This window comes from Vigna unguiculata, chromosome 3, assembly GCF_004118075.2.
Source record: "Vigna unguiculata cultivar IT97K-499-35 chromosome 3, ASM411807v1, whole genome shotgun sequence".
Classification (NCBI taxonomy): domain Eukaryota; kingdom Viridiplantae; phylum Streptophyta; class Magnoliopsida; order Fabales; family Fabaceae; genus Vigna; species Vigna unguiculata.
This window is the reverse complement of record NC_040281.1, coordinates 5266479-5293538: the sequence shown is the minus strand read 5'-3', so window position 1 is coordinate 5293538 and position 27060 is coordinate 5266479. Positions and strand designations below refer to the sequence as shown.

General features: G+C 31.2%; 3 protein-coding genes across 4 annotated transcripts; 1 reads left to right on the top strand and 2 right to left on the bottom strand.

Moving 5' to 3' along the window:
- The first annotated feature begins 7015 nt into the window (after positions 1 to 7015).
- On the top strand, positions 7016 to 13665 carry LOC114179092 (protein trichome berefringence-like 7). Of its 2 annotated transcripts, none has more exons than XM_028065305.1 (4): positions 7016 to 8092; positions 11480 to 11638; positions 11891 to 12201; positions 13064 to 13665. In XM_028065305.1, the coding sequence occupies exons 1-4, from the start codon at positions 7263 to 7265 to the stop codon at positions 13213 to 13215; spliced, it is 1452 nt and encodes a 483-aa protein (XP_027921106.1). In that variant the 5' UTR covers positions 7016 to 7262; the 3' UTR covers positions 13216 to 13665. The 2 variants fall into 2 exon arrangements, with proteins under 2 accessions (XP_027921106.1, XP_027921107.1); XM_028065306.1 differs by having other exon boundaries at positions 13135 to 13567.
- Positions 13666 to 14069: 404 nt separating this feature from the next.
- LOC114176304 (chromatin assembly factor 1 subunit FAS2) lies at positions 14070 to 18222 on the bottom strand. The gene is made up of 12 exons (XM_028061290.1): positions 17862 to 18222; positions 17677 to 17785; positions 17428 to 17454; positions 17266 to 17338; positions 16716 to 16819; positions 16416 to 16627; positions 16231 to 16327; positions 15830 to 15902; positions 15619 to 15716; positions 15236 to 15374; positions 15040 to 15140; positions 14070 to 14962 (listed from the first exon to the last, which is right to left on the bottom strand). The coding sequence occupies exons 1-12, from the start codon at positions 18024 to 18026 to the stop codon at positions 14466 to 14468; spliced, it is 1695 nt and encodes a 564-aa protein (XP_027917091.1). The 5' UTR covers positions 18027 to 18222; the 3' UTR covers positions 14070 to 14465.
- Positions 18223 to 26054: 7832 nt separating this feature from the next.
- Positions 26055 to 27060, bottom strand: LOC114177364 (cell wall / vacuolar inhibitor of fructosidase 2-like). The gene has a single exon (XM_028062674.1). The coding sequence runs from the start codon at positions 26976 to 26978 to the stop codon at positions 26442 to 26444; it is 537 nt and encodes a 178-aa protein (XP_027918475.1). The 5' UTR covers positions 26979 to 27060; the 3' UTR covers positions 26055 to 26441.

The window sequence follows — 27060 nt, the reverse complement described above, 5'->3', positions numbered from 1 at the left end:
ATGAGTGGGTGTTAGTTAGATTACTGGTTGTGTCAGTGGCTTTTCCTCTCATGGCGGTGCATGTGCTTACCACTATAAAGTATGCTATACCATTCCCCTTTTAGCCTGCTACTCACTCAATCAATTCATACACAGGTTTTAAGGTTTAAAGAAAACTAAACCCAATGGAAAACGTTGTCGTAACATCACCACTGGACTGCATGAAGTTCATTCCTTTACGTTGCACAAAATCTTATACATTTGTTACTTTATGAAGCACTTTCGTATGCATGAAAAAGATAAAAGTCACCATTTTTACTCATCATATTTTCTCTCCATATTCTCAGAAACTATATTTAATATATTTCTTTTACGTGTCTTTGTCAGTATGGAGTGAGATAGACCTATTTGATGTCAACATATGGTTATTGCTATTCAGATTATTAAAATATTATATATAAAGAGAGAAAAAAAGCACAAAACTTTAACAATAATGTAAGTCTTTAGGGTGTTTCTTTGGTAAAATGGATTTGAAAGAGTGGGAAGATGAATTTGTGTGCATTTAAATGGATGGATATGTGTGTGTTTTTTTTTTAATGAATTTAAAGGATCAAAATGAATGAATTTGAAAAGAAATTTTGTGAAAGTTAATGAATAATTTAAGTGATGTGATAGATTAAAAAAATAAATATAATAGATAAAATTCAAACTTACCTAATTAACCTTGTGATAAAAATAAAATTAAATAACATTTAAATAAGTTAAAATTATTAAATTTTAATAATATTTTAATTATATATATATATATATATATTATTAATAATTATTATATATATATTTTTAATAACTATAATTATATATGCATATAAATATATATTATTATTTTTATTATTTTTATTATATATACATATGTTATTTTAAATATATATATATATATATATATATATATATATATATATATATATTATCATTAGTTATACATTATTATTATATATATAATATATATAACAAAAAAAAGATTATAAAAGTAAAATCAGTTTAAATTTCTTCAAATCTTTACATAGTTGAAAGGATGAAATTTAAGATTCGTCCTTCAAATTTATCTCGATAAAATTTGAGATTTATTCTCCAAATCTATCTCTATTTTTTCATTTAAATAATGTTAAAAGGAATACAAAATTTGATTTTGATTCGTCTTCGCAAATTAACTTATTATCCATTCAAGTTAACAAAGAGTTAATGTCTTACTAGACTCTTTGATATGTTATTACACGAGTAATTTAACAACTATTTGATAAGAATGTAGTTTTAAGAGGACTTGAATATTCTCTCTATCTTTATTAATATCAGTGTATCCAGCAACCTTAATCTCACGAAATAGAAAATAACAAATAAAAGTTAAGGAAGCGGAATCTTCTTTTTCCTCTTCGTGGATAAGATCAAAGTGTTTTAAGATCGTAAGAGATTGAGATTTATCACCATAAAAAAAAAGTACACTTTTCTTTATTATACAATGGATAAAATATTTCAAACTATGATTCAAAATGACTCATTTTACTTGAAATTTACCTGAACTTCGAGAAAAACAAAAAATATAGTTGAAAATTCTAAAAGTTTAGTAAGTCACCAAAAGTAACCAAAACACAAATGAAAGTCAAATTAGTTCACAGAACGAAAAGTCTTAATTACTAGAACCAATAACAAAAATGTTATTATCACAACTATAATTGAATTTCAAAAATATAGAGATTATGGTTTAAAAATGAACTTATTGTATGCTCTATCCTTTGTTACCGCCTAATTGATACAATCTGATTGTAAAAAAATGATAAATAAAATCGGAACCAAAGAAAACAGAAAAGAGGAAGAATATAATAGAAAGATGTAAGCCAAAGTATAAAAAATATGACAATAAAAATAAAGAAAGGAGAAAATGAATTACCTTTTGTGCATATATCCGTTCTCAAAATATGTACCACAATAAAGCTTATAAAAAAATAAATTATGCCACATATAAAAGTTTTGTTGCAAAATGGTCTTTAATAAGATGACAAAAAGTTTGATTAAGTCTTAAAATATACTTACATCATATAAACAAAATAGACTCGACTTTTATAAAGTTAAATTACTAATTTCTACCTTTCTCTAGTGTCTTAAATAATGATATTTAATTTTTATAAATTATTTTTTATTTTGCATAAAAATTTCTCCATAAACACTGTTAGTTTATTATTGTATTTAGAAAAGTGTAGTAATTATGCATTGTACATGTTAACATAAAAAATTATATTATCTAACTGTCTTTAATTACTAATGTAGATATATTTTCTCTTTGCTTAGAAAATAGGACAAATTTGACAAAATAAAAAGATATAATATAAAATAACTATTAAAGAAAGATAACACAATAACTCAATTTTCTTTTAAAAAAAAGTCAAATTAAGTTTAGAAGTTTTTATAACAAATAATTGGCCAAGTTTGAATCTATCTTTAATTTTTTTAAACAAATTAAATTCATTTATAGCAAACTAAAATGTTATTGAATTATATATATATATATATATATATATATATATATATATATATATATATATTCTATTTTTGTTTTTGTTATAATTTTTTATTTAAACACAATAAGATATGTATAAAGAGAACTTGATACTTTTTCTTAGAATAAGGCTGGAAATAATTAATAACCTATTTGCATTACATGTCAAAGGGTGTGTTTGATTTTCCATTTATAGACTTACTCGTGCAAAACGTAATATTTTTTGCTTCATCCTACTTTTATGCGGTTTCCTTGATTTGGATTAGCATTTTTTTCTTTTTCTTGGTTACTTGTTGAAAATTTTCCTTTATTTTTATTATATATACATAGTGTGAACCATTAAGAAAAATAAAATATAATTTTTAATTTATAGATTTATGGTCCATTATACAATTTAAAATTATACAATCATTTGCATCATGTGTTAAGAGAAAAATAGGAGGGAGAAATTGCGAGGGTTCGATGAGAAAAGAAAATAAACAAATGAAAAAAAAAAAAAAAAAGCAACCCGTGTATTTGTGCAAGAAGTTAGTTTAGAAAAAATGTTTTATTTCACCTTCTATTGTGATGCTATTTATTGTTTAGTTAATTACTTATTGTTATTTTTTGTGTGTTGTTATCAATCTTGTCGATGAAAAAAATATTTTTTGGTTGATCCTTAAAAATATAATATGTTTTATCATTTTTTCTGATAATATTTATTTTCTTTCTCTCTAATAATATTTTTTCCTTCTTTCTTTAATTTTTTAATAATAGGTCTTCATTCTTTATTTCATGTGATTTTAATACAACTCATTTAAAAATAATTAGACATCAGTCATAATAAAACTAAATTTATCATTTCAACTAAAAAATAAAAAAACATTGAAGTTGTGAACTACATTCCAAAGGAGTACACAACAACTTCAATTTACATGTTCAAGAAATCGTTAACCAGAATTACAATTTCTTATCCAAATCGTCCAACTCACACGACCTCATTTTTTTTAATAAATAATAAAATATTTTGCTCTATTAATATCAATATCATGCTAAAGTCATATTTACTATGTACAACTCAGTAAAGTCGTTCTCATGGCATACGACTTGTTCTTTCAAAATCATATAAGTCTAATACGACTTCCCTGTATTGTTAATTTTTTTTTAAAATTGCTCAGTTTAATAATTATCAAGTATAAATTACACCATAAAGGTAAAAAAAATAATCATAATCTTCAGAATAAGCAGAAAGGTTCATGGTATAATCTCTTAGAAAAATTAATTTAAGATACAAAATATGGTATATTTAAATATGTGTTTAGAAAGAATTGTGTACTTGGTATCAATGAAAGATCATTTGTCTATCATTCTTAAAATGTGTGTGAAACGATATTACTATCTTTATGTTACGATATGCTAATATTTATTTTTCATATATTAAAAACAATGGGTAATATAATTGATATTAACTAATAATAGAATTTATTGATTGTTAAACCATATATAATAAAATTATATAAATATAACATAATCTTCCGAACTAAGGTTTATAAGATAATTAAAATTCTAAAATTCGTTGGTAACTTTGATTTTATTCATGGTAAAATTTTGTTGGCAATTAAGAAAAGTTGTGTAGTTAAGCCTTAAGAAATAATGGATTTGGATTCTCTACTGATTTTTTTTGTGTTGTTCCTCTACTGTGTCTCCATAATACACTGATTACCACTAATTTTGATGTTTTAAAATATATTAAAAAAAGATATTTAAAATACCAACATAATATATTTTTAATACCCACTAAAAGACACAAAAAAAAAAAAACTAATGGAGAATTTGGACTTAAAAAAAAGTGTATTTGGAAAGGTTGTGATAGGTACATTTAAGTTCTAACAACCTCTAAATGTTTTAGGTGCAAAGGATGCTTTGAATTTATGAATTGGATATATGAACCAACAGGAGAGAAAGAAAACTTCTTGACTGAATCATTATAATCCTACAAAAGCTTAGAACCAAAAAAAAAAGGCTTGAAACCTTTTTAAACAAACATGATTTCTTAGATGATTTAGAGAGAGTTGAAATAAGAGGACAATTTTAATTTTAAACATGAGATTTACATGAATGAAACACCTTAATCATGACACAAGCAAACCACAAATTTGAAGTCCAATAAGTAAAAATAATACCTTAAACAAAAAATTTTATTCAGCCCTTGGAATCCAGCATCCTACTTAGCAACCATATCCTAACAATTGGGTTCTTATATTCTTCTGTCAACTTTATTTTTTATCGACAGGTATTTTACTCAGATTTTTAGTTATCACTTCTTTGTTAAAAATTTTGTTATTATTAACAAATAAAACAAATTTTATCTATCAATAATTCCATTTTTTTTTAGCTATAATGCTTTGTATTATGAGTTTATCTAATGCTTCCATACTTGGCTTATTAAGCAGCAAATAAACTTATACAACAAATACTAATAATTACAGAAATAATTATTAAATTCTTAAAATTTATTGTTAGAATATCTAATACATTCTTAAAATTAATTTTTGAAATTAAAAATAATTCAGAAATTAGTTTCGGAAAAGGGATATAATAAAAAATAAAATAAAAAGACTTAATTTAGGGAGGAGAATTTAACAATTATCTCAATAGAAAACTCAACCCTAAAGTCAATAATTCAATCCATTTATTAAAAATTATAATTGGGTTCCATTTTTTTGAAGAATTAGACAAACTCAGTTTAAATATATTAGACCAACCAATCTTTTTCTTTTCTTTTTCATTGCAAAACAAATGTATCATTTTCTATCATAAATTCTATGAAAGAACAAGAGAAAAACAATGTTTTATTCCTCTTAAATTAGAATAAAATTTAATTATTTTCTTAATTTGTTCTCTTATATCTTCTTTGTTATTTTTTTCTGCCTTTTCTTTCTTATTTTGCATCAATCAATTAATTAGTAGAATGATTAATTATTATGTGTAATATTTTAGACTTTCAACTTGTCTCTTTATGCTAAGACATTTTTATAATTTTAATTTACATTAATAATTTTATTAAAGAAAATAATTTTAATTTTTAGGGATAAATTCTTATGTGCAAGTAGATAATGTGTGATCGTGTGATCTTTGTTATTTAATTGGTTTTTGTAAACTAAAATTGTGACGACATTGATGTTATGGATTAGTGTGTAAATATTGTGTTTAGATTTGATTGTCAACCATGATGCCAGCATAGATGGCGGTGCCCACTTTCCAGCCATAGCATATCTGCTCACCACTACATTTATTTTTTTAATTATAAAATGTGTTGGGATCACAGCACAGCTGGTGTGAGATTTACGTATATCTATAAAATTAATTTAAGGGGTAAATATAATTATGTTTGAATTTTGAAATTAGTTTATTTTAAAATTTTAGATCAATTTAATTTTTTATTTTTTAATATTTGTGTATTTAATTTTTTTAATCAATTTTTGTTGGATTTATTTAATGTTTGGTATGTATTTTAGGATTGTACTTGAATTGTTTATACTCTTTGACACATTTAATGTTAAGTCAAATATACTTAAAATGTCAAATAAACTCAACAAAATTTGATTAAAATGGTTAAATTCACATATTTCAAAATATAAAAGATTAAATTGATCTAAAATTTTGAACAAACTAATTCCAAAATTCAAGAAAAAAAACATATTTAACTCTAAATTTAATTTATATACAAATTGGTATATAAGAAAATTATTTTTTTTTTAATGCGCGGATAAGATACCGTTAATTTATGGAAAAATATTATTTATTTCTCTTTAGTAAGTATTAAGTATTTAAAAATAAAAATTAAAGTTTCCTACCCATACTAATCATGATCGATAAATTCTTACTCTTGTATTATCATTAGTCTCCATTATAAAAATATTTTACTTTCTAAACTATTTATTGAACAAAATTTTATCACGTATATAGTAAAGAGTAAATAATTTGGAAATTATTCAAAAAATTAAAATATTTTTACTCAATTTTTTTTGAATACATTTTAATCAATATAACAGAATCTTCAAATTATTTTTTTAGAATGAAAAAAGTACTATTAATGTAAATACTTACAATAATTAATAATCATCACGAATATTGATAAGTTATTGGAATGCTTGTTAAACAAACTCAAGTTTTTTTTAAATATTTTCACTCAATTTTATTTTTTGAATACATTTTAATCAATATAACAGAATCTTCAAATTATTTATTTAGAATGAAAAAGTATTATTAATCTAAATACTTACAATAATTAATAATCATCACAAATATTGATAAGTTATTGGAATGCTTGTTAAACAAACTCAAGTTTTTTTAAAATAGCAATCATGTGTTTTTATTAAGTTAAAAATACTTAATAGAAATGACCAATGTTTTTTCTTCTGTAATAAACGGTCCTATCCCATAATTACACAATTTTCTATATAATAAAATAAGAAAAGAGTGATTAAATGTCTCAGAGTACCTAACACCACTGAGGGAGTTGCGATGAAACATGTTATGTTGTGTGCCCAACAATGTCATAATAATGTACACAACAACTCTTCTCCTTCTGTCCTTGGACTTTGATTTTTCTGTATTTCCATACTTTATCCATTTTTGGCATCTGGGTTTCTTTCTTCTCTCTCCAAAATCGAATCTTTCTCATCTGGGTCACTCTATTTGCCCTTTCAACTTACTCATCGGTTGCGTAGCGTGATGGCTCTGTTCTGTCACAATGAGTGCTCTGAATAGGACCATTTCCTTCAACAAAACCTATTCCTTCAATCGAAGGTCCCTCGCCATTGGAAGTCCCAGAGTCAGTCTTAACAACACAAACAACAACCGCTTCGGATGTGTCTCTCTCAGGTTTCAGGTTCTTATCATCGTTGCCTCTGTCCTTTCCTTCTTTGTAGCCGTAGGTGGCTACATGTACGTCCTTCCAAGCCTTAGCCAAGCGTTTTCCAATGTCCAAGTTCTTTCATCTGAGCGCAACAATGGATCAGTTAGAGATTGTGATGTGTTTGATGGAAGCTGGGTGCGGGTTCAAGATCACCCCTTGTATAATGCCACAGAGTGCCCTTTCGTAGAAGGGGGATTCGACTGTGTAGGGAATGGGAGGAGTGACAGGGATTATCTTGGATGGAGGTGGAAGCCTAGGAGTTGTGAGATTCCAAGGTTTGATGTGCGCGGTGTGTTGGAAATGTTGAGAAGCAAAAGGATTGTTTTTGTCGGGGATTCAATGAGTAGGACTCAGTGGGAGTCTCTGGTTTGCATGCTCATGGCTGGTGTTGAAGATAAGAGAGGTGTTTATGAAGTGAACCGGAATCAGATAACAAAGAAGATCAGGTTCTTGGGGGTTCGGTTCAGTGCCTTCAATTTCACCGTTGAGTTTTTTCGCTCGGTTTTTCTGGTGCAGCAGGGCAGGATGCCTAGACATGCACCAAAAAGGGTCAAATCCACACTCTTATTGGACAAGTTGGATGATATAAGTGACCAGTGGGTGAATTCAGATATTCTGATATTCAATACTGGGCATTGGTGGGTTCCATCTAAGCTTTTTGATATGTAAGTTTCCCTTCTCTTTCACATTTTAATGTTAAACCGCTGCCCAAGTGCTGCTATGTGTTACTGTGAGGATATCTACTATAGTTCATTCTAATTTCATTGCCATGCTTTTCAGCCTTCACTGTTTTTCTTATCATTTGGTTTGTCAGTGGGTTTTGTTTTGGGACAAAATTTAGATCAAGTTCTTTATGTCCTTGTCATCAGGTTCTCAAATCAAATGTGACATGTGGATGTCCTTCCCAGCATTAAATGGCCTTCACTAAATAAATATTGCATTAAAAAAAAAATCATGTCTTGGTTTGATTTCAGAAGAACAGAAGGAACTTGATTTAAGTTCTGTCCTTTATTTAAGGGGGAAAAAGCTTGTCCCTGGTGATACAAAGCTTTTTTAGCAGTTAACCTAATTGTTCACAATAGTAGCTATTGTTCTCTTATTTGCTTCATGATGGAAGCCTTGTTAGGCTTGCAAGATTGGTGGATCTTTCCACTACAAATTCAAGGACTAGATGATGAAGGAGAAGAAAGAACCTTGCACTTAGGTGGGTTTTCTGGATTGTTTTTTGGTGAGGTTATGATTCGGTCAAACTATAGAAAAGCAGGGAAAGGTGGTGCTTGGTTCGTCAAGATGGATTTGGTTTGATTCTTGGAAGGACAGGGTTGGTTCTTGGTTGCGGAAGCTAAAGGTGATGATAGGAGGAGTTCTAAATTGAAACTAATTGGAATTGGATACCTCTTGTCAGATTATGATGCGGATTGAATGGGTAAGGCAATGTGCTTGGCCTGAATCTTGAATCTTGGTATAGTTTGGGTTGGCAAATTGTGTAACGTGTAGGAGTGATGATTCTTGAAATAGATAGGTGTGATATGCTATGGCTAAACAAGGATCTCAAGAGAAAGAGAGATAGGTCAAAAGAGACTAAGAGAAAGAAGGAAAGACCAAGAAAAAAAGGTTTACCTTTGAGAACAAGATTGGCTTCAAGATGGAAGCACAAAGTTGGGGAACTTTGACAAGGTAGGGGGCACTTCTCTTTGGACACAAGCAAAACTTAGGTTCGCAACATGGGATGTCACCTAAGATAGAGCTCTCCAAGAAAAGAAGAAGAATCACACTCTTCACCAAATTCCCAAGTTTCATTCCATTAAAAGTTATCTCAAGAGTTGTCATTATATAGGAGAAGGTAGGCGTGTGAGGTTGTGGTCAAAGATATCCCTTCCCATTTCTTTTTCAACCTTATAACCAAACAAAGCTATGCTAAGAAGAGTACAAGCACACTAGGCTAAGCTAACCAAATCCTATGATCCTAAGAAGAGAGGATTAACACCAAATAATACTTACTAGGTATGTATACAAAGAGGTATTATTATTCATATCTACACTAGTCATGTCTTTGTTGGTTTGATGAAGCTCCTCCTCATGCTCCTTAGCCTTGCTTCTAGTTAAGACACCCCTAGAAGCTCTCCTTATCTATTGGACTTCTCTGCTCCCTTTCTTAATTTTTGACCATACTTCTTGTAGCTACTTCTCTTTGTGTGGGCTCCTTTTGGTCTGTGATCCCATCACTTCATGGCCATACCAATGTCCAACTTATTCCAGTTGGTGAAGTCATCTCATCTGTACAGATCACTTTGATTGAAAACCAAAATTTTCAAACTTGCTATTCAATATGATATCCATTTTAATATTTTTTTTCCAATATCCTTCGCGGTCTTTGTGTACCCTCTCAATGTTAAAATCCATACAATTGAAAATAAATAAAAAAAACCCAGAAGGCTGCCTTACCCAGTTAATTTGTATCCCTGGACTCTGGAGATTATTACTGTGATTCTTGCCATCGCATTGTTTGAGAATAGAGGCTAGTTGTACTTGAAATTTTGCTTGTTGTTAGTGTGGCACATGACTATGTTTTGTTCTTTCAATTTCTAACTTAAAATATATTTGATACCACTTTTAGAAAATTTACTCAACTTAACAAAGTTTTAACTGGTGTGGCTTAACCTTCTGTTAATCTACACATATTTTACTGCTTTTACAAAACCTTCGGAGCCTTGCAATTCATCAGAAAAACTGAATTCAACCATATGCTTAATTGCATATTCCTTTTACTTTCCCATTATGACTACCATCTAAATAATACAGTTGGACTTTTCTAGGAAAGATATCTCATTTTCTAAAACGAGAGAAGGATGGAGGGAAGAATTTTACTACATAACCTGAGACCACTCTCTGTTAGTGGGAATTGTGGGTAGTTTCAGGTTGGATTAAGACATGTACTACATTATGTCCATATTCTATTTTCAGATAGAACGTAGTTATCTCATCTTGACATCTATTTTAATATTTGTAGTTAATTTAGTTCATTTGTAGTTATCCTCTTTTTATGCAATTGCTATATTTTAAAATCAAATTCAAGAGTACTTCATTTGTGAATAAAACCTATGTTATATCATGCAAAATTGGGTGACATTGAAACCATCGTAATAAAGATTTTGCTTCCACATGCATATCCTCATTTGAATGTTCCAAACTCTCTGTATAAGCTCTTTGTCAGCTTTTCTGTTGGATGAGAATAGCATGTGGCTATTGTTTTGTAAGCATAATTTTGTATAAATTGAATATAACTCATGATCAGAACATGTTGTATTAGCAGAATTGTGTTTATTGTCTGAACCTAGGAGTGGTGAAATTAATTGATGGGGGTTAGGTAAAGGAAATTGAATGGAATCTACTTTTGATGCAGAAAGTATCAGTGGTCAGACTTTGAAATTAACTTCCATTTGCTTCTCAATTAAAAGCAGAAAACTGTTGTAAACATATGACCAGACTGTTTTTAAAATGTATGATTCTTAATAAAATATTAATATTTAATATATAATACTACATCATTACTGTAACATCTAAACCATTATGTTCCTTACTTGAATTAGTTTTAATATTTTGTTAGATGTGATAAGTTCAGTTGTTTTAACCATCACTGGTGTGATAGGCAGGTAGTTTATTATAGCAATAAATCTGTTTTGTGATAGACTGTTTAACACAGGAATCATGGGTTTTTTTCAGTGATAGGTTGGTTCATTTAGCCCATAAGTCTATTACCCAGTTTTAAAGCCTTGTAATGAAATAGGCTTATAAACATTAGGCTTTATAAAGGTCAAGCCAGACTCTAGGTTTTTTATCTGACATATACCTTCCAGATTCTAGGCTTTTGATCTGACTCATTAACCTATTGACCCTGATTTTCCCCATCAGGCCTAACAGATTCATTATTCATTAAATGTTCATTCAGTTGCTTTTTGATTTCTATTTGTTAGGCAGAATCTGCATTTTCATATTTTTAAATCTTTTTTTTGTGTTTCTTTGTAAAATGGTTCTCTTCTTTCTTTCAACAGGGGCTGTTATTTCCAGGTTGGAAGCACTCTTAAACTTGGGATGTCAATTCCTGCTGCCTTTAGAATAGCACTTGAAACTTGGGCATCATGGGTTGAGAGAGAGATTAATAAAAATAGAACACGCATCTTCTTTAGGACTTTTGAGCCATCTCACTGGAGGTACCTACTTTACTGTTAACATGATTTTCTATTTAAGCATGTCTATCTTTTCTCTTAAAATTATTCCTTTCCTTGGTAAAACCTTTTTAACCTTAAGTTAGAAGAACTATGTCCTATCATTCCTCCCACCCCAAATATATACTTACGTGTAGCTTTGCTTAGTTTATAGGAATTTTTATTCATGCACTGGAATTTCTTATCTTTGAAATCTCACTTCAAAAGTTATTGATCCAGCCTTTATTGTTGATGCAGTGATCTTACTCGTAGAATTTGCAATGTGACCCAGTACCCAACATTAGAAACTGATGGAAAGGATCAAAGCTTGTTTTCAGATACAATTTTAGACGTTGTAAAGAATGTTACTTTTCCTATAAATGCTCTCCATGTTACTTCTATGTCTGCTTTCCGGAGTGATGCACATGTTGGTAATTGGAGTGACAATTCATCTATTCAAGATTGTAGCCACTGGTGTCTTCCTGGAGTACCTGATATGTGGAATGAAATTATCCTGGCCCAACTTTTTTCTGAATCTGAAATTCCTTTTCAACAAATTGAATCACTCGGTAAGTTCGGTTATCTTCTAATACACTTTGATTTTTGAGTTTTCCCCGGGAGTATGTGGTTGATTTAAACATATTCATGACCGGCTAAAGTGTGCAAACTTGGCATGACTTTTATTTGTTGAGTCACTCACCATATGTTTAGGAATTAGACATACATTCCTCGAGTTGACCTATGCGCGTTAGAGTATCTTTGTCCACCTATGATGTACGGATACGACATGTATCTGATACATGGATACACTTATTTTGAAAATAATAAGATGCGATATATAATATATGTATATTGAAAAATGTGCAGAAGTTTTTAAAAACATGATAATTATATGATTGTTATTGTGTGAATCCAAATTAAAATTAAATGTACTAAACGTCAACATAAAAAGTTATAAATTATTGTATTTGTTCACTATCCACTATCCCCGGACAGACCAATATTATGAAAGTATTACTGTTTTAGGATTAGATACTTCATTGATAAGTATTGGTAAGGTATTTTAAAATATCGAATATGGATATGGGTAGGATAAGGATACACTACTTGAAGTATCAGTGTATCTATTCTCATGAGTACTCATATATTCATAATCAATATTAGTCATACAACCAGTCAACAATCATTTAATTATTTGTCTAAACATCGTTGATTAACTTAGATGTTACTATTATTATATTATTGTAAAAGAGTAGTCAATTTAATGCTATATAAAGGAAGAATTGCCAAAACATAATTTCCCTTGTCATATATATATGCCGTGCAGTAAAGAGATTTTTCCCCCTTTTCCTTAAGTCGGATGAATTTAGTTATAACTTTTGGTTTAGGTCGGATGTTATACATGTAATTTAGTTATATGACTTTTTTTAGGTTGGATGTCTCAGAGAGAGAATACTTTTCTCATACCTTCTAGGGCTTCATCGTTTTTATTAATGGTGCAGATTAGAGAGACTAACACTCTTAGTAGTCGCAAGCCTACCTCAAATTCTGATGCCTCCCAAGAAGTATGGATCGGATTCTAACACCATAAATCTGAAGCCATCTCATTCTTCAATTTTGAACTCTGCCATCGACCATGGTTTTCTTCAACACTCAACTGTACCAGGTTTTGTAAAAGTATGGTCCAATTACACATAGCAACTTGTTAAAACAAATTAAACAGGAAGTAATTATTTAATTTGCCAATTCTTTGTATATCAGTAAAGGTATTGTCTGAGTTGCATGTCATGATTTTTGGTTTTAGTCATGACAATACTGTTCTGCATAGGAAAAAGTTAAGGAGAAGGAGAGTATAGATCAATCAATTTCTTTTTTTCAGATTCCCTGTCTTAATTATGTAATTGCGCTTTATTCAAATGGATTTGTGTTTAAATCGATGCTGTTTCTCACTTTTTCTATCGGCCTTGTGAAAAATGGAGGAACGGCACCATTTGACAGGATTAATCACGGGATCACCCCTATTCAGAATTTCAGACACTTCATGTTCGTATCTATATGTTTTTTACACAATACATTGCATTTGGAACAATCAAAGATTGGTTGGAGACCCATCTAGTCAATTGTAAATATGGATAACTCGACATGTTTTAGAATATTAGATAACCTTGGAAAATAAAAAAACGGTGCACAATATGGATGCACAAGGTAAAGAAATCCAATTACCGTCCATAAAAGGTAGTGTACATTCCACAAGGATATCAGTTTGCTTTTATTTTACAATATTGAGAAGAGAAAATTTGAGAAAAATATAATATGGTGAGTTATACATGCACATTTTATTTATGATGAAGAAACAAAACAATAAAAAACATATTATCCTATTAAATCTCATTATTTAATATAATCATATCTCTAACGAAACTTTGTAAAGCACAACTTACGGAAGAAAAAATTTTCTTTTAAGCTGAGAAAATTATGCAGTTAAGTGTACCTATCGAAAATAAGCAAATAAAACACATCCCTGATCTATAAATACATGTAACCGATATGTCATGCTTGTCTTTCGCATCTACCCTGACTTCGCAATTAATTTCCTTTGCCATTCCTGCACTTATTTAATCTTTCGACCATTGATGATGGGACAAGAGAAGAAAAAGAGGTCCAGAGAAGTCTCCAGATGAAGATTGTTTTCACTATGATATTGGAACCTATATTACAGAATAGGTCAAAAACAATGAAAACGACGAAGGGGAAACGTGTGACTTCCGAATAAATGGCGCACAAAAAGATGTACAAAGACGGACATGGATGGAATTTCTCAGCAATTGAAAAATCATGGATCAAGGGCAATTGGAGTAATACGCTTCCTGGCTGGCTTATTAGACAAGGGTGTACTCTTCGAACTGGACAATTGTTGCCCAGCCTTGTCTTGAGCTCCAAAACTAACTGTACCCAAATTCCATGGCTGTTTCGCTGCATTATCTTCTGGTTCAGCTTTTCTTTTTCTATCTAATTCAGCAGCACCAATTCTTCCAGTTGTTTCAATAACCATGTCATCGGTTTTCTCTTCTGCTTCATTTTTCCTACTATTGGCTATAACCCCTTCAACATTCCCAGTTGCCTCGATGACCATGTTGTCAGGCTTCTCTTGGGTAACAGTGCTCTGGTTTTCTGATATTGCAGCACCTATATTCCCAGACGCACCAGCCCGCGCTTCTAATTCCATGTCCTTGCTCTCTGATAGAACTGCACCAAAATTCCCAGTTGGTACAGTGGCAGTGTTATTGCCTGTCTGTACAGTACTCTTACTATCCTCCTCGACTTTTCCTTCTAGAGAAACATGTAATAAGGTAATTAAGAAACATTGGACTCTTGATGATGACAGCAGAAAAATGATGGCAGCTTACCAGATAAAGAGTAAGGTGATCCAAGTTCGTCATTTTCAAATTCTACCAAAGAGCAGAAACCATCTTGTGATGACAATGCCAGATAACGAGCATCAGATGACCTTGTGAACAAATACCAGTTAGAGATAAACAAACCTTTCCCTAAAAAATTATAATTCTCAAACCTAAAAAGGAATTGCTAGCAAATAAAAGTTACCAGGTAATATCTGTTATTGCGGCATAGTGAAGACCAGCTAATACAGCTAACGGAGATATGCTCTCGGTGTCATAAATGTACAGCGAATTCAAAGTGGCTAGGGCAAATATGATGCGATATGGGAGGTTGAATACCCCAACTGCACTAAACAAAAACCACTTTGAGCAAGAAATTCTCCAAGACGGGCATGATTTTAAGTAAATACTAATCGGTAGTGCAAGTGTAGGATTTAAGCCGACTCCCATGCGACTCAAACAAGTAAATTATAAGAAGACAATCTAGCAGTAGGTGAGGATTAGTGTATAGATCGGACAATGTTATTTGGCTTGATTAAAAACCATTTAAATATGATAGTTGTTCATTAAAAACAAGTACACAGATACCTGAGTCGAGAGAGTTCGTTCCCCGAAGTTTAAAAATTATGGGACAGAACCGGACCGCTACAACAGCTTTATTTGTGCTGGGGAGCAGTCTAGCAGGCCTGTATATGAGGTCAAATAAATAAACACATCAAAACGCATACTTCTGTAACTTTCATCAAAACTTGCATAATGTCTCCTGCACTTGAAAAGGATAAAATAGTGGAAATTTTACCTAGAAAGATCTTTTCGAGAAATTATGTAAGCCGCATTCACAGCCTCAGATGCAGTATTAGTTTTGTAAGAACCTGAAATATGGGGAAACATAAAGTTACCCAGAGGAAACAGAGCATGTAATAAATACTGTGCAGAAATTCGGGTGAGAGAAAGATACCAATATGAGTCAACCAATAAGAGGCAATTAAATTATGCCAAGTAAAACAAGGGGAAAATTTAAAAAATTTCGTCTTTGACTTCGACACTCATTCACTTCCTTGTAAAATAAAAGATAATAAACTACGAAAATTTCAAAAACTGGCCAGATTCCAGAAAAATCTCAACAAGAGCTCATTCTTAGAAGTAGCACAAAAAGTAAGATTAATCGAAACAAGATCAACTCGAACTCAAAGCTAATACCTGCAGGCACAACTAAAAATGAACCATCAGGAGACCATGCTAATCTTCTGAAAAAAGATGGCAATGTCTCGTCGTGGAAGAGGTGAATTTTTGTATCCTACATTAAGAAAATCAAGCCTAACGTTCAAGTATGTTACAACCATAAATGATACAAATAAAGACTGATATCACCATTATATGCTAACCTGAGAATTTTTAAATAATGGCTGATCTGCCTTAGAAATGACTTGCTGGCAAACATAATTAACTTTTTCAGTGCCTTTTGATTTATGAGGCTTATTCATGTAAATTCTGCAAGTCCTATCAGAACTAAGAGAAGAAGCATATTTCCCTAGAGGGTCCCATGCAACCCCCTGAACATAGTGCGCATGGGCATCCAACGTCTGAAGGTTAGTTCCTGGCAAACAAGAATCATGTACAACATATCAACTGCCATGTGCCACGATTCAAGTGTATCAAAGACAGTAATGTGTTTTCTTTTTTACCTTTGTTAACATCCCATATAATGCAACAATTATCAACTGATCCAGATATGATATATTTGGCATCGGAAGACCATTGCAGGTCCAAAATGTCCTTGAGATGAGATCTAATGCATAAAAATATCCCTTATAAGCCAGAAATATATAAATGCAGTAAAACATGAATGCTGAAAAGAATAATGTGATTGGTCTTTACGATGGTTCCTGGAGCTTTGGTTTTTAACTGAAGTTAATGGTGTCCTGTAATCCTTTTTTTCCGAATTCATCTGTTGAGACAAGGTCATTTTTTTTCCAAACACGTGTATTTTTCCAGAAATAAATAGAATTACTTCAATACCAATATTTCAAATGAAAACGCATAAACCCAAATTTGGCACTCGCTGCCAGAATAAATTGTGGAAATTGTGGTATAATTCAATTTGACAAACATCAGGCAGCTAAAATATGAAAAATCTGTTCTACAACCTTTCGTTTTTCTTTTAACTTTTTTACAATCTTCAGCTTTTAAACTATGTGATTGAAACTGCTCGTTTAGACAAGTCAAATGCCTTACCGTAACATCTTCATAACCTTCCATGTCTGACCAGTATCGGAAGAATTTAGCTTCCATATTATCAGGTCCCCTCCTGGATAAAGAAAAATAAAATCCGATTCAGACAAATCATTGCCGCATTACATTAACTATAAAGCTAAAATTTATTAACCAAGGTCGTACCATCAGCACCAGAGGCCAGCAATTCCCCTGAAAATAATCAGAAATAGAAGTTGTCACTAAAAGAAATCTCCACACCCTTTCTTGTAGCACAATAAGCGAGGAAAAATAATGCAAATCTCATCAATCGGCTCCATTTCGGTGATAACGAAAGTATACGCGAGTGAATTAACTTGATACATACTTGATCCAATGAAATTTTGTTACATAAAGATTGTAGGAGGGGAAAAATAAGGGGCGTATTGAAATTACCAGAAGATGAGAAGCGAATAACATTCACTGCAGAGCTATGATAAGTGAGGTTACTGAGATAGGAAACTAAGGGGAGCTTCTCCGTGCCCGAGGGCTTTATCGACCAAAACTGCAAACACGAGAAAACGAATAAAATTGAGCAAATAATTAACCCTAATCACAAGTGAAGCGAGCAATAGAGAGACCTTGATGTCGAAATCGGCGCCGGCGGTGGCGAGAGTGGCGGAGAGAGGGTGAAAATCGAGGGTTAAGACAGGTTTTCTCTCGTGCCAGACAATCTGAACCGTGCCACCCTTCATTTTCTTCCGATTCGAAGGTTTAGGTTTAGAATGTAGAAGAAGAAGCAACATGGAAAAAATGAAAAAAATGAAGTAATGAGTTTCGCGCTCCCCTTCTAGTTTGGCGGGAAATGCAATCTAGCTACACCACTCTATTTTTTTTTTTAACCTACACTATATCATATCAAACTCTTTCTTTACTTTGTTTAAGACAGCACCATTAAAATCAGCAAACAGATTAAAAAAAACTACATGCATGTTTGTCAACTTTATTGTCTTTTTTTTTTCACCATTTTAATATATATATATATTGGAATATGAGAGATTTAAGTAAAACTGTGTTCTAAGTTGAATGAAGTAAAAATTGTTTGATATTTTATTTTTAGTTGAATCATTTTAACACAAATAACTCTATTTATACATATAATTTCAGGAGGGTTAAAAATAAATAAACTCAACTTAACTAATTATGGGAAATCATAAATTTTGTGACTGGTTTTAATCAATGGATTAAATTATCAATTAAGTTGGTCAACTCACTGACTCATCTAAAACTAAAAAATAATAATTAACTTACAAACCTTCTTACAAACCGTAGACAAGAAAAGAGGAGAAGACATGTAGGAACAACAAAGGAGTGGCGAAAGAGCAGCAGAGAAAAAAGCAAAGAGCAACACAGGAGGACAAAGGAGCTTAGGACCAAATCAGATGTGGTCAGATCTAATAGACAGAAAAGATACTAGTGACGGCGGAGAATCAAAGGCTGAATATTGCTTTGAGTCCTTTAAAGGTATGGAAGAGGTAAAGAGACTAGGGTTTATTTTAGGGGTGGTAATCTGGACTTGGTATGACGGGCTGAGATATTGAGCCCGCTGGTCCGTATAACCTGCAGCCCGCGCGGGTTGATCTTCGACCTGCAAAAAAAAAAAATACACTTATGTGTATTTGTTACTTTCTTAAAGACTCTTGCATAAACATTCTAAATTTTGGTATGAGTGGAAAAAATAGGTGTGATGTATTATTATTATTTTTTTTTGAATGTACTAAAAATTGAAGAATACATTATGCATTTTAAAGTACAAATATGAATATGATCAATGAAAATGTTGAATTATTAATTTATCATTCAACTCTCCAAAGTCTTTGCTTAATTTCGTGAATTTCTTAAAGTTTATCAATTTGTTAAACATTGAAAGTTTTATTATAAAAAATAAAGAAGGTTCATGGGCTCGCAAGCCATAACTTATGCCAAAGAGACCAGACTTTTCAGTCCACATTTTTTATGCGGGACAGGCCTAAACAGGTTAGCCTGATTCGCATTGTCACCCTTAGTTTATTTAAGTTCTGGAATGTAGTACTTTTGAGCCGTAACTGAGTTGCGAGTCAGCTCACCATAACCTTACTCAAACTCATATAATCATTGAGTGAGTTAAAACCACTTTGATTTATAATTGACAAAATGTTTAATTTTTATACTCAACTCAGCTCAAACATAGAGTGAAAATGGCAAAAAAATTAGGATTTTTTCTTAATTCTAAATATAGTATTTTAAAACATAAGTAGATTATGCGTCAACTCACCATAACCTGACTCAAACTTGTATAACATGTGAATTGAATTGAGTAAGTTGAAAATACTTTGACTCATAATTGACAAAGAATTTAACTTTTATAGTCAACTCAACTCAAATTTGAAATCATTTGAGTATGCTCGTGATTTATGTCTTGTTTTAGCTTAACTATAAAGCATAATTATCGCACAACTAATCATACAATGATTTAATTTTTATTTCGCACAACTAATCATACAATGTTTTAATTTTTATTTGTAAAGCTAATTGTACAACTTTGTGCAACTTGTATTTTAAAGAAAAAAAATTAACTTAGATTTATACTTTAATTAATATTTTATTTTGTAGTTCATATTTTTAAAATATTAATTTTACATTTTTATTATTAAAAAATTTATTTAAAATTTAAAATTTTAAAAATTTTATATTATATCTATGATGGTCTGAACGATATTTTTAATAAAGATGTTTTAATATTTACCAAACATATTATATTTTCAATAAAGATGTTTTAATATTTATTAGACATTAAAAAAAACCATTAAGTTTTGTTTTTTCAATTGCTTGAAGGGATATTAAGTTTTCCTATGTAACCAGAACATTTAACTAACTCATTCTCAAGAAAAAAATTATATACATTTTTAATCCTTATAAAATAAACAAAATGTTAATTTTGGTTAGGTAAGAAAAATGTGAACGTTAAATATTATAATTAACTAAAAATTTCAAGTTTTAGAAATTTAATTGTATACATTAAAAAAGAAATTTAAGCATATATTATTAAAAATCATTACTTCAAACTTTACAGAACTTTTAAAAAATCATAGAAACCAAAACTAAATCTTACTATTTAATATTTAAAGTACCGCATTTTCATTCAACCATTTCAATCTATTCTCCTTGGTTTAATTTAAGTAAAATTATATATTAAGTAAATCCTGTCTTTCTGGTTGAATGAGCATAAATAATTGAATGTTTAACTTTCAATTCAATTACATGTTTTACCAATAATCTTTTTATTTGTATAATTATACATTTTGTTTTGTGTCTCAAATTTGAGAACAATATAGTTTATATAAGAATGAAAAATAAAATTAGTTTTACAATTTATTAAAAAACATTAAATATGTCTTCAATCCTTAAAAAATAAACATGTCCTAATTTTGGTTCGGTGAAAAATATAATTATTAAGTCTATAACTAATAAAATTTCAAGTTTTAGAAACATGAAATGAAGAAAAATATTTTTAAGAACTAATATCAAAATTCTTATATTTTAAAACGACTAAAAACAGTTATTTCAAATTTTATAAAGTTAAATAAAAAGTTTAATGGAGAGAAAATTAACTCACTCAAAAAAAAACTATCATCTTATTTAACTCTTTTACTGTCTAAAAAGAAAAATAATGTTATCATACAACCATCTTTATGTTCTGGAATTCCAAAAAAGACCTTTGATAGTGTTTTCGGTTTTTTCTTCTAACACCCTCACAATTTCTTCATGCATCTATTCAAATTTTCAAACTACTCATTTAACTTTTTCTTAAGAGTGACTTTCGAATTAAATTTGTAAAACCTTTTTGGAATGAGTTTTTCATATTTTTTTAAAGAGAATTTTGGAATGAGACTTCCAAAATAATTATAAAAAAAAAACATGTGAAATATATTTTAGGACAAATTTTTTGGAATGAGATTTCCAAAACAAACTTTCTGAATACACGATGTCTCGATATCTACTAAACATAGAAGACATCATTGTTTTGTTTTTCCGATTTCTGTTTGAAGATACGAAGTTTTCGTAAGTAACCAAAACATTTAACATTTAACTCGTTCTCAAGAAAAATTACATACATTTCTAATCTATATAAAATAAAAATATTTTAATTTTAATCCGGTAAGAAAATTATTAATGTTAAATATATAAAGATTTAAAGTATTAGAAACATGAAAAATAAAAAAAATATTTTCATATGTCATAAACAAATTTCATCACATATTCTATAATGATTAAAAACTATTATTTCAAACTTTACAGTTTTTTTAAAAAATTATGGAAACCAACAACTATTTTTTTAACTATTTAGTATTTAATATTTAAAGTACCGTGTTTTCCTTCAACTATTTTAATATATTCTCCTAAGTGTTAATTTAAGTAAAATTATATAGTAAGTAAATATTTGGACCATTTCAATCTATTATTATTATATAACATTACTATTGTTATTATATATGATTATTGGTTTTATAATATATATATATATATAGTATATTATTAATAATATTATTATATTGTTATTTTTACTGTATATTATTATTATTAGATATTATTATAATTAATATTATTGATAAATACAATATTATTAGTAATATTATTTTTATTATTCTTATATATTATTGTTACTATTTGTAATAATAATAATAATAATCTCATTATTATTATATAACAATGTTATTATATATATATATATATATATATATATATATATTATTTATTATTATTATTATATAATATTACTATTATTATTTTTAATATTATTATTTAAAAATGCATAGAAACAATCTAGGAAGACGGACAAAGGAGTGGTGAAAGAGCAGTAGAGAAGAACAAAGGAGTGCGTAGTACCAAATTAGATGTGGCCAGATCTAATAGAGAGAAGATCAAACAATCATCGGTCGTGAAAGAGGTGGTGATGGCGACAGTGAATCAAAGACTGAATATTGCTTTGGGTTCTTCAGAGGCGTGAAAGAGACATATATATTATGGTTTCTTTTAGCTAAAAAATATAGTATTTTTAGAATGTAAGTGAGTTGCGATAAGTTCACCATAAATGACTCAACTTGTATAATCCGTTAATTGAGAGAATTGAAACCACTTTGACTCATAATCGACAAAAGATTCAAATTTTATACTCAGCTCACCTCAAACTTGTTAAAGAGATGAAGAAACTAGAATTTTGTAGAGTTCTAAGATATAGTATTTTTAAAACGTAAGTGAGGTTGCGGGTATCATCACAATAGAACCAATTTGGTTGGAATCAAGATTGACATGATCTGCAGGTTGCATGGTTGACAAACACGTGCGTGATCTGTCAATCTTTCTAATTTCCCAATTGAAACTCCGATTGCTATAAGCAGCCCGTAAACGCCACAGACAACTTTTTTTGTAGTCGACACATTGACATATAAATTTATTAGATTTGCTCTCAACAACCACAAATCTATAACCATTATCGATATGGTATTGCTTGATATATGACACTATGGTCTCGTTTGTGTCAAAAGACATGTCGATACATAGTGAATTTTTACTCATTGGAGTTGAAGCTTCAAATGAGGTGTGACTTGATGAGCCACCGTGATCCGTTGTAGGGATTGCGTATTGGTTGGTAACCATCTCATCTTCACTAAAATCAGACAAAATATCAGGACATTGAATTGATTGATCGACCATTGTGTGCAAATTTGGTGAACATATGAATAATAATATTAAGGTAAGAAAATATTGAATGAAACTCGCAGGTTAGTAAAATAGGTGTTAATGAACGCAATATAAATAAATATGAGATTCAAAATAGGTGTGCATTGAATAATTAATTATGCATCCAAAAACCCTAATTCGTGCCCAGTAACAATCGCATTCAAAGTTAACACATTTATTACTGCACAGAAACTGCTATTAATATCAACGACTTTGTCATAAAAATTTCAATGAAGTCATATTTAATGCAAGTGACTTCAATTAACTGAAACTGGTGCATGTCAGGACGACTTTGGTCGTCAGGTGGCCTAGCGACATCAATTGGTTGTCGTCCGCATTGATGACGACTTTCAATTGGATGTCGTCCACATTGATGGCGACTTCGCCTTCCCCAAATCACTAACACTATCATGCGCACGCATTTATTTGCTTTTACTGTGAGAGCCTGCACTCCACCACGTGATTCAGGGTAAATAGTGGAATTCAGAGATTCATCCTACTCCCTATGCCATGCACAATATAAAATTTGCATGCAATGGTCTAAATTGGTGGCACCTTTGGCATCTTTTGAAGCTTTTATTTGATTGTCCTTACAACCACATTCAACGAAAAAATCAATGCATTGAAAAATAATTGAATGAGGACAGCTGGATACCAACATTGATGAAGATTCACGTCAATAAAATGCTAGCATTGGTTCAAATTCATCACTTTGGTTTGTTGTGTTGTGCTTGAATTGGCAGAAAATAGTTTCCACTTGCGCATTGGGAGAGGATTCAAGACTTCAACACTTATTTTGTTGCTTCTACTTTCGAGGTTTACGTATTTTAGTTACCATTATTTAACATTTAATTTTTTTTGCAATTAATTTCCTGACTTATGTTCTAACTTTTTTGTTAATTTATTTTCTCTTTGAAATCTGATTTCTTGTCACGTTTAGCATGGCACAAAATGGACACCAACCTTGGGATATGTCACTACTCCGACTTCAGCACAAACATATCACTCACGACTTATGGGAAGGGAGGGAAAAAGTTCTTAGACCGAGAAGAGCTGGAGTTTGGATATTAAACAACTAAGACATAATTGATCCACGTGTGATAAATTTAATTCAATAGGCTGGATTCGAAAACGCCTTGTATATTCCAGTCTCCAGACATGGATGTGAACCACTTCCTCATCACTTCCTTATTAGAAAGGCGGAGATAAAAAACTCACAGATTTCATTTTCCCTATGGAGAGACCATTGTGACACTAAAGGATGTAGCCGTTCTCCTTGGCCTACCGATAGACAAAGATGTGGTCATTGGTCCCACTACGGTTGAAGACATATTCTCCACCTTCCATGAACATCTAAGGGTCATTCCACCACCGACGGTGGTAAGAGGGAACTCAATTAGAGTATTTTGGTTAAATAATACTTTCCAACAGCTTCCACAAAATGGAAACAATAATGTTATTGCTCAATATGCGAGAGCTTACATTCTAACATTGATTGGAAGCATTTTAATGCCAGACACGCCTGTAGTTAGGGTACATGTCATGTATCTACTTAAGCTAGCTGACTTGAATGTAGTCAGGAATTATAGTTGGGGGTCTGCAGTTTTGGCCTGTCTATATCGTGGCCTAAATCATGGTATTCACCTAAGCCAAGAAAATATTGGTGGATGCATGATTTTGTTACAATGTTGGGCTTGGGAGAGGATTACTTCTATAACTCCACAACTTCAGCCTTTAAGTGATGATGAGGTGGCTGATGAGGATGGTTTCCCCGTTTGAAGAAGGTAAAAGCTAACTTTTAAATTATTTTTTTTCTTGTAATTTAACTAACTTGAAATGGGCACACTTGTTTTTAGGTGGATGAACCTAACGCATCGGACAAATCCAGTTTCAATTTCAGTTAGTGAATTTCAGTTGAGATTTGATCAAATACGTACAAGACAGGTAATAGTTAAGGTAATTAAAAGATGTTTGTTTTTTAACATTTGAAATTAATGTCTATAATATTTTTTTTTAGTTCTTGTGGAGGCCTTACATTCAAAATGAAGTTAGTCGATTGATTGTGGTTGACATCCCTCCAGTGTCCAGAGCAACAATCCCTATAATTTGCTTCGCGACAGTAGAAATCCATAAGGCGGATAGGGTCATGCGTCAATTTGGTTTAAGACAAAACATTCCGCCTGACCCGGTTAACCTGAATCAGGTTCACAAGGATGACTTGAGGGGGAGAAATGATAGAGATTGGGTAGCACATCATCACCAGTGGATTGCAATTTGGAATGATCGACAAAATCGGATCATTCAATGTACACCATTCAGTGGAAACGACCATTTGCGTGATCAAACATTGTACATGCAGTGGTACACAAACCACACAATCCGCTATATATCTCCATCGACAAAATCTTCTGGCGATGAGGTTAGTTTTACTACAATGTTGTACATCTGTTTATCATGCATACTAATTCATGGCAATAACCCTGCTATTTATTTTACAGTATGATATGTCACAAGAACCTTCCCAGCCTGCTTCACAACCCTACACTGGTCATGTTGAGTCTTCTCCAGATTTTATACATTATCCCTACCAATTTTTGGGACAGTCGCCTATGGGTCAGGGTCAAATGTTTGGACATTCGCATCCTCAATTTAGCAACCCATCAAACACCTCATTCCAAAACATCCCTTCCTCATATGGTTTCTTCCCGCATAAGTCAAGTTATGGTGCTGGTCCATCACATATGTTTGGCACCACAACCATGACACCACCATCTACCCATTATGCAGGATCTTCATCATCAATGTCATTTTATCCTCCGCCAATGCCTTCCTAATCGCCACACATAACAGTTCACCATCCGCAAAATCCCCAAAGTCATCAAGATGAAGATGATGATCATGATGATGATGATCAACCACAACAACAACAACCACCAAGACAACCCAACAAACCTAGAAGACGACCAACATGTGGAATTGGAGGACATAGATGATTGTCTTATTAATTTCTACTAATTTAATTATTGTATTTTAATTTTTAATCAATGTTAAAATATATTAATGTTTATTTTTATTTTTATTCCAATTTATTATTTTTTTTACCACTTATTGTTCAAAAAAAAAAACCTAAAAATGAAGTCGTCAACCATGAAGACGACTTCACTGTGGACATGACTAGAAACCGAACTCGTCCCTAACGACTTTGTTTTTTTTTTTTTAAATATGAAACTGGCTGGAAGGAGGACGACTTCACCTTGAATGTCGTCCTTCATCCCGACGACTTACCCTGTTTCTCAAAAAAAGAAATTGAGAAACGTTTTTACAAATTCGAGTTAAAAATGGACCCCTAAATACAAAATAGTCCAATAAATTACATAGAACAACTTCTACTGAAAGAAATAAACAAACACCAGGTAACAATAAGTGGCTCACATGCCAACCTAGCAATCAAGATTCTGAACAATCCCCAGAGCAACATCGCATATACGCTTCAAACCATCCTCTCTACGAGCCAACTCAGGAGGATAAACCAAACCTTGGTAACGTTTGAACATGTTGTGACAAACATTGGGGTAATCAGAAGCTGCAGCGATGTGCATGGAAGCATAGTCATATGCCCCATTAGCCAGATCCTGTGCACAAGCTTGGAGGGCATTGGTGGCATAGCTGTACTTCTCTGCACACTCCTTCACCACCCTTTTGGTGGAATCGTTGGCAGTGCCAAGCAACTGAGTCTGAGAGGACAAATAGAGAGAAGTGGAAGTAGCATTGGCCATTCCAATCCCAACCATGATCATAGCCAAGCCCTTTGGGTCTGCGTCGCTGCTACTTGGATCGGATCTCAAGGAGGAGAAGCATAGATCGAAGTAGTTGGTGTTCTTGCAGGTTTTCCTTATCAAAGTCACGTCTCCTTTCACCAATGCTTCTGGTTGAAGGTGTGCTAGCAAGAGGAGAAAAAAGAACATCTTGGAAATCATTATGGTAGAAAAAAGAATAACCCAGCAAGTAAGGAATTATCATAGGTATATTTATAAGTGGACAGAATGAAGGTGCAAATTT

What these genes read in the sequence shown, in the direction of transcription:
- LOC114177364 (XM_028062674.1), bottom strand. Translation starts at nt 26,978, where the DNA reads ATGATTTCCAAGATGTTCTTTTTTCTCCTCTTGCTAGCACACCTTCAA.
- LOC114179092 (XM_028065305.1), top strand. Translation starts at nt 7,263, where the DNA reads ATGAGTGCTCTGAATAGGACCATTTCCTTCAACAAAACCTATTCCTTC. An exon ending in CCATCTAAGCTTTTTGATAT is followed by an intron (nt 8,093 to 11,479) that starts GTAAGTTTCCCT and finishes TTCTTTCAACAG; the next exon opens with GGGCTGTTATTTCCAGGTTG. An exon ending in TCAACAAATTGAATCACTCG is followed by an intron (nt 12,202 to 13,063) that starts GTAAGTTCGGTT and finishes GACTTTTTTTAG; the next exon opens with GTTGGATGTCTCAGAGAGAG.
- LOC114176304 (XM_028061290.1), bottom strand. Translation starts at nt 18,026, where the DNA reads ATGTTGCTTCTTCTTCTACATTCTAAACCTAAACCTTCGAATCGGAAG. An exon ending in TATTCGCTTCTCATCTTCTG is followed by an intron (nt 17,455 to 17,676) that starts GTAATTTCAATA and finishes GATTATTTTCAG; the next exon opens with GGGAATTGCTGGCCTCTGGT. An exon ending in AACGAACTCTCTCGACTCAG is followed by an intron (nt 15,375 to 15,618) that starts GTATCTGTGTAC and finishes TGTTTAGTGCAG; the next exon opens with TTGGGGTATTCAACCTCCCA.